The 11,215-nt window shown below is 46.4% G+C and overlaps 1 protein-coding gene across 2 annotated transcripts in view; it reads right to left on the minus strand.

The window, feature by feature from the left end:
• Positions 1–10,619, minus strand: part of VANGL1 (VANGL planar cell polarity protein 1) — a 48,302-nt gene extending 37,683 nt beyond the window's left edge. The window contains exons 1-2 of one of the 2 annotated variants that reach the window (XM_035141199.2): positions 10,172–10,619; positions 4,750–4,988 (exon numbers count right to left, since the gene is read on the minus strand). In XM_035141199.2, the coding sequence (XP_034997090.1) occupies positions 4,750–4,820 (71 nt within the window). In that variant the 5' untranslated portion in view covers positions 4,821–4,988; positions 10,172–10,619. The remainder of the gene's footprint in view (positions 1–4,749; positions 4,989–10,171) is intronic. The other variant, XM_035141198.2, reaches the window with a different exon arrangement.
• Positions 10,620–11,215: the final 596 nt, after the last annotated feature.

Here is an 11,215-nt window from a genome sequence, read left to right on the forward strand (position 1 = left end):
GTGCTGGAGGAGACTCTCGAGAGTCCCATGGACTGCAAGAAGATCAAACCTATCCATTCTGAAGGAAATCAGCCCTGAGTGCTCACTGGAAGGACAGATCGTGAAGCTGAGGCTCCAATACTTTGACCACCTCATGAGAAGAGAAGACTCCCTGGAAAAGACCCTGATGTTGGGAAAGATTGAGAGCACTAGGAGAAGGGGACGACAGAAGATGAGATGGTTGGACAGTGTTCTCGAAGCTACAAACATGAGTTTGACCAAACTGCGGGAGGCAGTGGAAAACAGGAGTGCCTGGCGTGCTATGGTCCATGGGGTCACGAAGAGTCGGACACGACTAAACGACTAAACAACAACAACGATGGCCAATACAAATTCAGAGCTTTTGACAGATGGCGTCTGTGTACTGAATTATTTGGTAGCTTGCATTTCAAAGGATATGTATTTCCCTTTTAACATTTCTTCCAAGCAAGGCTCAGGGCTAGGGCGTTTTCTTGGTAGCAGGGGCACTGCATCCCTGATTGCCGCCAGGGAGAAGCAGGGGCGCGGAGAGGGAGATGTGGGCATGGTGCCCCCTAAAAAAAATGTGTCGTGGGGGGGGGAGGACCATGGGGGCAGGGCATGCCACCAGAGTGACCCCTGCCCTGCCCACTTGCTGGGCTCGCAGGGGGCCGGGAGCTGTGGCATCCTTCTCAGCTCCCCTCCTCAACTGGAGGGAGCTGTGAAAAGGACGCAATAGCTCACGGCGCCCTCCCCGTAAGCAGCGCCACTCGCAAAAGCAGTGCTGGGCTCGCAGGGGCCAAGCTGCACGCCTGTTGCTTCAAGGATGCAACAGCTCGAGACACGGCAGGGCGCCATGATGTGGGCACCCCCCCCAAAAAATAAATAAATAAACTGGGCCCGGGGCAACTATCCTCTCAGGCCCCCCATACTACGCCACTGCTTGGTAGAGATTATTGTTTCAAGGTATGGGGAACAAAGTAAGAGGGTTAGGACAACACTCAAAGAGAGAAACTTAAGTGACATAGAGGGAAGGCACAGGGAAACCCAGCCAGATGGGCGGGGTATAAATAAATTATTATTATTATTATTATTATTATTATTAAGAGAACAGCTACAGTGGTACCTCGGGTTACAGACGCTTCAGGTTACAGACTCCGCTAACCCAGAAATAGTACCTTGGGTTAAGAACTTTGCTTCAGGATGAGAACAGAAATCGGGCGGCGGTGGCGCAGCAGCAGTGGGAGGCCCCATTAGCTAAAGTGGCACCTCAGGTTAAGAACAGTTTCAGGTTTAGAACTGACCTCCAGAACGAATTAAGTTCTTAATCCGAGGTACCACTGTACTGGGAAGTGATTCTGCACAAAAGGGAGAGAGAGAGGAGGGTCGGAGAGAGTTGGCCGAAAAGAAAGTTATTTGTTTCATAATACTCCTGCTTTATCCTTAATGATAACCAACACCACTTGAAACAAGTATCTTCTCTCTCTAAGCCACAATGATGGCTGCCGTGGATGCTTTTTTTTCCAAGGTGAGGGATGACTGATGCAGGGGACATGCCCGCGCTACTTTATGGTCCTGGGCCCTTTCCTGCTGCTTTAGCTGTGGCTGCCATTTTGTGTCAGGACAACACCCACCGCTATGGCAGCCATTTTGTGATGGGCACGCACAGCACTTCCTCAAGATTCCAGCCCTCTAAGATTCATAGCTTCTATCTTGTTAATGGCGCCAAAGATCGTGCGGGCAAGGACCGAAATTCACCATCTCCCCAGGAACAGCTAATGAAAAGTGTGGCGCTGGCAATGATGCATAAACTGACAGGTGTGATCTGGAAGAGAGGCAACTTCAAGAAGCAGGAAACAATTATGTCTCCTGTGGTAAAACAGACAAAGACTCGGGCAAGTCGAGTAGCACAGAAACCTCATCTCCTGAAAGACTATGTCTAAATTCAAAGGGGCCTATGGACCTTTGAAACTATATAGTTAACTTTCATAATTGTTTTCTTTTGTCGAAGTTGAAAAAGGGGAAATGGATCAATGGACGTGGAACCAAGTAAGAGGGTTGGGAGAGAAACTTAAGTGACATGGAGAGAAGGGCGCAGATTAAGAGAAAAGCTAACGGGAAGTGATTCTGCACAAAAAGTATAGAGAGAGACCAGGAGGATCGGAGAGTTAGGAGTTGGAAAAAAGCTTGCTTTGAGATGGAAAGAAGATAAAGCTCCTACTAGAGAACAATGGCAGACCAAGTTGATGGATTATGCCAAAATGACCGGAAGAATCAGAAATCAGGAAGACCAAAAATTTTAATAAGGAATGGGGGAAATTTATAACTTATCTTAAAAACCGTTGTAAACAGTTTAAATCGTTAGTAGGATTGGAATACCACTTGTAGTTTAATGGTGAATTTTAGACACAAATGGAGAGGTAGAAGATTTTGGATTATCATAAAAGATGCAGGAGGAAATGATTAACAATAGGACCCACAAAGGGGAGGAGGGAAGTCCTAGAGATTCTTTGGAATCTTGTTTTTATGTTGCAAGTTGGACATGTGACTGAAAATTTTGTTCAAACAGTTATTTGTTTTTATAATACATAGTGATTAATATGTATTGATAACAGACACCACTTGAAAGAATGACGCTACTGAGATTTCCCACCCCCGCAAATTGTTAGATGTAGTGTGGACTGGACAAGCTTAATTAAACCTGGCACAAGTCTCAGTTTGGCTTGCAAGGCCACACCATGTCCACCTGCCCCACACCTAACGTTATATGTGACGTCAGCCGTGGGGAAGGAACAGAGGCGTCTACGAAGGAGCTATCAAGAATGTTCCTGACCGGGACCCCCACTGGGGCTGGAAGCATGCCTCCAAAGCGGCTTCTCCTAAGCACAGATCAGCTGATGGGCAATTGAAGCCAGTTTTACAGAAATCTGATTGAATTCAAACCCACTTGCTGAAAACGGAGCGGTTTTTTTCCTCGGCAAACTTCAGACGGACTTTAAAAGGAATCACTCAAACCAACAAGCACCAGTTACAGCAAGCCCCTTTGGAAATACGTTTTATAGAAAATCTGAGATAGGGAATTATGCTACATCAGTGGTTCCCAGTTAGCTAATTACTGAGGATCCCAGATTTTTCAAAAGCCAAGCCATTGACACTCTCCCCCACACAACTGTTTGAAAATTTTGATAACTCTATGGTAGTTAGCAAAGCAATTTTTTGAACAAAATGTGGGGTAGCCCCTAATAAGCATAGAACATACTGTATATATGTCCTGCGATATAGCAGAATATCACAATGTTTAGCTGCTGATATAGCACGATGTTGAAAACCAGATATCGCTCATCCCATGTCTTATTAGGGGCTGAATAAGGAAAGCTCTCCCTTGAGTGAGAAGAGATATATTGCTGCATATTGCCGGGTCAAAATCGTTATCGCAATGCGATTTCAAAACCGTTTTTGGCCAATATATTGAAAAACAGCAAACAGCGCTAAAACAGACCGTAAAATTTGTGATATTACCACGCAAAAAATTACAAAAATTCAGTTGGGGGGAGGCAAGGGATGGGGCCGCAGACCCCCTGGGTGCGTTCCACAGACCCCCAGGGTCCCAGGACCCCTAACTGGGAACCACTTTGCTACTTCAAACTGGTGCAGCAAACAGGAAGATTTATAGGCCTTATGGAAGAATGGATGCCTTTTTGGACTATTTAAAGAAAGATTACAGCATGATGAACTCGTGAGCAGGATTTGAGCTATGAGCAGCACAAGTAATTAGATTATAATATTGTGGTTATGATCTGATTATAGAATACAGGATGCAGCAGAAGGGGAGAAACAACAACTCCTTGGAAAATGGGGTAGGAAGTCGACAGAAATAAGGGAAAATACAAAATTGTTTAAAATGTTGAAATGTAAGAAAATATAATTTTAAAAAGGGAAGAGTTCTAAGACAATTCCAGGCACCCTTTGAGGAGGAAAATTTTCTAGCTCTGTTACAACTGAGATTCAGGCCTACTGAATTATACATTATACAAGTGACCAAGGCAAAGGGACAGCCTTGGTCACTTGTATAATGACCTATGTTGGGAAAAGGACAGGGGCAATACGCCTCTGTTGGTTTTTCTTGATCTCTTGGTGGCTTTCAATCCCCTTGACCATGGTATTTGTCTGAGGAGACTGAGTTGGGAGCAGGAGGCAATGTTTTGCAGTGGTTCTGCTACTACAGCAAATGCAGGGTCACAGGTTTAAGGGGATACCTGATCCCTCCAACAGTCAATCCCTCTTTCCAGGGAACTCTGGGAATTGTGTAGTTGGGTCCTTAGGAATTGCAGGAAGTGGCAAAGTGATGGCAAAGGGAATGAGGTATCCTGACTATGTGGGTCCAGAGCATTATATCACTATATCACGGATGGGGAACTTGTGGCCCTCCAGATTTTGCTGGACTATAATTCTCATTACCTGGACCATTGGCCATGCTGGCTGGTACTGATGCATGCTGGACTCCAAGAAGATCTGAAGGGCCACAGCTATCCCCATACTAGTCCTGCATAGAACCAGAGACACAATAGGCCCCAAAGAAAGCGTTCAGGGCTCTCCCAAAGACCATTCTCTCTTTTTGTGGATTTGTGCTGGAGCATTCACCAAGACTAACAAGTCTCAAGCAGTACAAAAGGTTCATTACACAACTGAAGGAAGCAGGAGGTTTCAGAGAAGGCAGACTTTAGACCAGATCTGCAATAAAAATATTCATACCCTTGTCTCTGGGCCTTTTTGGAGTGACCTGAATAGTGGGAATATCCAGAGTAGGTTGACTCAGTATCCATGGTGGAAGAGATGCCAGGTTACAGGAGAGAAAGGCACCCAGGAAGGCCACTAAGTCCGAAGGAAGCACTTTGGTGGTTGCCTCCGATTTTCGATAATCCGCACGTACAGAATTTTGAGAGAACAGTAATTTCAATCTTCAGTTCTAGGGAACCATCTTCAACATAAACCTAGGAAAATAAATATTAATAATGAGACAGACTATTAAACAATTACTAAGTTTTCCAGCAGTGGCGCTTTTCCTGGTTTTGGGGATTAATATTCAAACACTCTGAACCTGTGGTGTCTTTTATAGTTGTGTGTTGAAAATAGGGCTGCCATATGTCTGGATTTTCCCAGACATTGCCGGGAAACGGGCTTGAAAATTGCCGTCCGGGTAGAATTTCTCAGAATTTTTTCTCATGGTGAGATGACAATTGTTACACATGCCGAAGTTTCCATGCAATTTGGCCCTTAACTATTTGAACATATGAATAAAGAGGATGAAGTCACACCTAGATCTGCTGCACTCTGATCAGTGTAGCACTATACTAGGCATAGGCAAACTCGGCCCTCCAGTTGTTTTGGGACTACAATTCCCATCATCCCTGACCACTGGTCCTATTAGCTAGGGATGATGGGAGTTGTAGTCCCAAAAAACATCTGGAGGGCCAAGTTTGCCTATGCCTGCACTATACCATCCAATATGCTGTTGTTCAATTTGTGCATTTTCTTAATCCTGGATTGGTGTTTTTTACCTTGCATGCTAGAAGGGGAATACCCGAATTTAGGAAGTAATTGTTGTAATTTTCAAAAGCTTTTGGTTTTGTTTAATGTGTTCAAAAGACGACTGAAGCAAGGTTGTGTTTTACAATGGCCATTACATAAAATAAGACCAAAAAAATGAAACAACCATGTAGGGGGCAAAGGAATTGCATACAAGGCGGATAAACATTTTTTAAAAAAATATCACTGAGACAGTATAAAGTCAGGATACATTTAGAGTGAGGGTCACAACCAAGAGAAGGGTCTGTTATCAGCATGCTGCAGCCAGGACTCTGGAGACACTGGTCAAAACACAACTCTGTTGTATCACTCAGGACCTCCCAAGGCAATGCAGCAAAGCCTTTCTTGTTGATCACCTGCTAGAACTAAAAGTTAAATGTCAAACTAATTTAAGGTTCACTGTGGTCTATGCATGTCAACCTAAACTATCTCTGAACCAGCATTCTGTGTGAACCAGACCACAATGGTTTGGATAATCATCTCTGCTCAATAAGCTGAGATATGAACGAACAAGACTTCTGCCCATGCAAATAGCTCTTTTGGCCCTCCCATTGTGTCATATACAATCAAACCAATAAGTCTATAATTAGGCATAATTACCATTTTGTCTGAAGCAGAAATTGTAACAAGCCAGGCTATTATCGGAGACTCGCTATTCTGGGAGTAAGCTCTACTCAACTCAATGAGACTTACTTTTGAGTGGACATGTCTGCACCATGCTCTAACCAAGTGAGCTAAGATGCTTATTGTATATAATTGCACTGTAAACCATGGTTTAAATTCGGTTCTACAGTATATCTTGCCTTGTTTCATGGCTGGCAAATGCAGTCCCCCAGTTTAGATTAAATGGGGAACTATAGTTCTTTAGACGCTTCCTGACTTGACAGCTCACATCACAAAGGGAGGGGCAAAGGAGCTACATGTGAGAAGCAAAAGGCTCGTCCATCTCTTATCTTAGTTTATTAAGCCAATAAATGATTCAGTGTAGGCAATGACAGAAAGCACTAAAATCACCTTGGTCTGCATTGGAGGTGGAAGCTGGAAGCTTACCGTATCTAAAAAAATCTAAAAATATAAAGTTTAGGACAGTTAAATTGGTTGGGAAGCATTACAAATATTTATTAGAACAACAAATAATCTTGTGACATTTAGCGTCAATAAATATAGTGAAAACCATGAGATGCAAAGTGGCCTGGTGGTTAAAGAGCTTGCCAGCATCTCTGAAGGCCATGGGTTCAAGTCCTGCTTATTCTCACACTGGGTGGTTGTCTACAGTTCACTCAGCAAAGAAGCAGTACGTGAACTAATGTATCTTGTATCTTCATTCCTGCATTTCAGAGGGTTAGACTAGATGACCCTTTGGCTACCTTCCAAATCTACAATTCTATGAGTCTATTTCTGAGTAAAGGACTGCACTGTTATTGTAAGGTATCATGGACATCAGATGCATTAATGTTACTTAAGATTCTAACATTGTTAATATTAGTGCTTTCATAAAGAACTTCTGTAAAAAAAAAAAAATGTTTCTGCTGCTTATTCCTGTCTCTATTCTACACACAAAAGCACCCTAACCAAACCAGAGTGTGTTTTGCCACCAATTATTAACATCCATCTGCAACTTGTGTGTGTAATGCAGGACTATCCTGCAGCTGCTGCCCTCTGCTGAAAAGTAGAATTGCTTTGCACCCTCAAGAATTAAACACTGAGCTGAATCGCTCTTCTCCATGAAAGCTTATGGCACAATAAATTTTCAGTTGGTCTTTGAAGTCACACAATACTTTTTTTCTCCCCGATTGCTTTAACAGACTAACATATCAACCTGTTACAAGCTTTTGAATGAAACTGAACTAGGTATCTCTTCTACCACCATTTCTGTAGTCAGCTGGTAAAATAATAATAATAATAATAATAATAATTTATTATTTATACCCCGCCCATCTGGCCGGGTTCCCCCAGCCACTCTGGGAGGCTTCCAAAAAAACAGAAATTCTAAAATACAGAAATCCATCAAACATTAAAAGCTTCCCTAAACAGGGCTGCCTTGAGACAAGCTTCATCTTGATGATGCCCAATTTAGTTTATTACCTAAGTGGTCCAGAGAGCAGTTGTGATGGCACCCACCGTGCGGAATGATCTCCCTTCCGAGTTCCATCAGACACCAGCTATTTCAGCAGATTTACAGCAGGAGGCAAAACATCAACTCACCTAGGCATTTGTAAGGTTTTTTCCACTTTCCTTCCCAACCCCGGATGCTATAGCTGTATATTTTATTGCAGTGCATATTTTGTAAACCAACTTGACATTACTTTTAACTAAGGGTACTATGTAAATGAGTTAAGTAAATAAAAGAAAATAAAAGTGTAATAACATTCTTCTTTGGCAGATGTAACTCACAACAACACACTACTAAAAGCACCCAACAGCACAAGCTCAGAGGTTTTTTGAAGGATGTTCCCTTCATAAAATTGAGCATAACTGATTTCTTCCTTAAGGCTTTACAGTCTTTTCCAGCTAATCAGTCTCAACTGAGACTATTAAATTGGCACACAGGGCTACCTTATAGATGCAGTATTTTCCAACTTGCATCAACTAATTAACAGCTCGTTTTTACTTAACACCAGAGTTTTATGGGGCAACACACTTTCCATTCATCAAGGGAATATTTTCTCTACTGTAGGAAAGACCTGTTGAATCATTGGTTGCATGCAACCTAATTCTACCGGTATGCATAATATCTAAGCAGATTTTGAGACACATTGGTGTATAACCCAGAACCCACAGTGTATCTAAGTATTTGTGCAATGGATTGCTTTTTTACATTGTCTTTTCTTGCTGATATTTTTGCATCTCCTACATGGAACTCACCCATACACTCAAACAACGGCTTTAGAAAGTACCTACCATTACAGCAAGAAATCTTGCAATCCCAAATCATAACCAGCACTAGACTTCTGCCCAAGTTTCCAAGCAACCTCCAGGATAGGGTGTCGCTCAATGCTTTTGCCTGGAATTAGCCTATTTTGGTTAATGACTCCCTAAAACACCATTCACTTTGCAGCAACTGTGCCTGTAAAGGAAGGAATGTGGGAGGAACCAGCCTTCAACAATTCCCCTCGCCATGCTCACTATGGCAACTTGCGGTGGCACCTCCTGGCAAGCACAAGAAGCAGCCAGCATTCCTCCCAACTCTGAAGCTGCAGAGCTGGGTGGAGATCATCTCGGCAACTGCACATTTGTCCCTGCTGAAAGTTGGGAGGAATCTTCCTGTCCAAAGCTCCAAGGGTAGGAAGTGGTTGCCAGCAACCTGGCTAAGGTGGCCGCATCCAGTTAGTCACTCTCCCTGTCCTTCCCAGCTTCCAAAGTTGGGAAGAAGGCCGGAAGTTGCTTGGCAGCTGCATGGCCAAAGGCAGCTGGATAGCCTTGGCCATGCCGACCAACCTGCTGCCTGCCCACCCCTGCCACCTTTCCAGCTTGAAAGCAGAACCGGTAGATGGATGCTGCTCCCTGAAAGAGCTCTCACTTTACAGCAGAAGGTCCCAACTGTCCCAGGAGGGGTGGAAAAGGGTGGGTGTTGCACACTGCAGCTTGAAGGCAGTTAGGGCACTTTAAAGCAGCGACGCTCAGCCCTGCATGCTTCCTGCTGGCCTTGCAGAAGGCCCCTGGGGTTGGGGGTCCATTGCCAAGAGGTGCCCAAGGCAATTTCGAGCAACAGCGCCCCAACCAGAAGGCCCTCCTCCTCGCTGCCCTTCTCCCTGCAGATCAGTGTACGTCCCCACTCATTAAACAGGGTGTCTCAGCTAATGCTGCTTGCACCCCCAGAGTTGGCACCAGTCTGTAGCATGTGGTAAAAGCAACCCAAGTCCTGATGCAATGGCAAGGATGCGGCTAACAGAGAAAAAGTGGCTAGTGGGTTTTCCTCTGTAAAGCGGATGACAACTTGTTGTAGCCCAGAGCTCAAGCAACACAAATTCAGAAGCTGTAGTTCCCGGCCACCGCCCCCCTTCCCACACATACACCCTCCCCGGTTTTGAACAGGGCCACCCACTAGCCCCAGGCTCAATGGGAAGCGGCAGTCAGGCCTGTTCCTCCGGCGAAAGGGCCTCCCTAGACAGCTGCCTCCCCCAGCAGTTCTGCGTAAACGCAGCTCGACCCCAGGAGCGGCTGGCACACAGACCCGCACTTTCCCGGGTTCCAGAAAGTACTGTCGGGATGAGGGTGGCAGTGGGTCGGTGCTGGGTGGCAGTGGGTGCTGGGCTGCCGCGCTCCGTTCTCACCCAGCTGCGCAACTGGAGAGACAGAGGGCAGAGAGGCTCCAACCAATCCCCGCACCGGGGTTTCGCGCTTTAGGGTGGTTCCCGGCCGGTGCAGCCGGGCGCGCAGAGTGCAAAAGAAGCCCCGCGGCAACCGGGCCAGGGAAGGCGAAGCTGGCCCGGCGCGTCTCCGGGGCTCTCGGAGGAGGATCGCGCATGGCTGAGTCGGACGGGTCCCTGCCCTGGGCGAAGGAGTGGGAGAAGCCGCGCCCTGGAGAGGAAGGGGAGAAAGGTTGTGCCGGGGAAGGAGGAGGAAGAGAAGGAAGAAGGCGACTGACCTCTCGCCCGCCGCCGTTCCATCTTGCAGCTCCCGGTGGACGGAGCGCCAGCCACCCAGCCTGCCCGCACACCGCCGCCTCCTTCTCCAGCTCAGCTCCAGGCTCCGACTCGGCGGCTTCAGCGCCGCTTTCCGCTTCCTGTGCCCAGGACAGCGGCGGCACCGCCCCGCCCGCTGCCGAGACTAGCCCTGCCTCGCCTCGGCCTGCTTGGAGCGAAGGCGATCCTGGCCTGGAGGCGCGCTTCCCTCGGAAGGAGAGCTCTCCACGGGGCCGGCTGCCGAGTCAGCGCGCACAGGACTGCAGCCGCTTCCCGGTGGAGAGACAGGCTGCCGGGGTGGCGGCGGGGAATGGCTCGCTTCTCTGCGGGAGGTTGGGAGAAAGAGGTGTAGCCCGATCGTGTGCATGCTTATTAACGGCAAGCCAGCACCGCTCTGCTGTGCGCACGCTCTCCAAAAGTCGGGGCTAGCTGGATCACACACAGAAAGCTGCGCTTGAGTAGTGTTACTTTACAAGCGTTCCGCTGCGCGCTTGGGCGCGGGCTGCGCTCCAGAAGTTACGGGTCCGTGGCTTCCTGGCGCTGCCATGGAAAACGTGGGATCTGAGAGATGGCCCCCCTGGATTTTGTGTAGCATTCCCTCCAGATCCGGAATCCCCTGCTCTGGAGTTTGTGCCGAGTATGCATCAATAAGCTCCACACCAAGGAAGGAGTTCGAGGGTTTTCTGCAAACTGTCTTGAAGCTTGTTACCAAAAAAAAGTTGCAAATACAAATCGATACGCCGCTGTTAAGCAACTAACAATGCAGTCCAGTTTTATTTAGGGTTCTTACATATTCTCTATGGACTCAGAGATTCAGATAAGCAACTTGCTGCTTCAATATGCTTTGCAGCCTCTGAGAGAGATCCAAACTCCCAGGGGTGAGGCTTCAGCTTACATAATACTACTGTACAGTACAGTACAGTATTGAAAGAAAGACTCCACCCTCTTTTCACAGCTTTGTGCATGCACCTTTTGCACTTGCTACAGTTCTCTGCAAATGCAAACTC

The sequence above is a fragment of the Zootoca vivipara genome, chromosome 16, assembly GCF_963506605.1.
Source record: "Zootoca vivipara chromosome 16, rZooViv1.1, whole genome shotgun sequence".
NCBI lineage: Eukaryota > Metazoa > Chordata > Lepidosauria > Squamata > Lacertidae > Zootoca > Zootoca vivipara.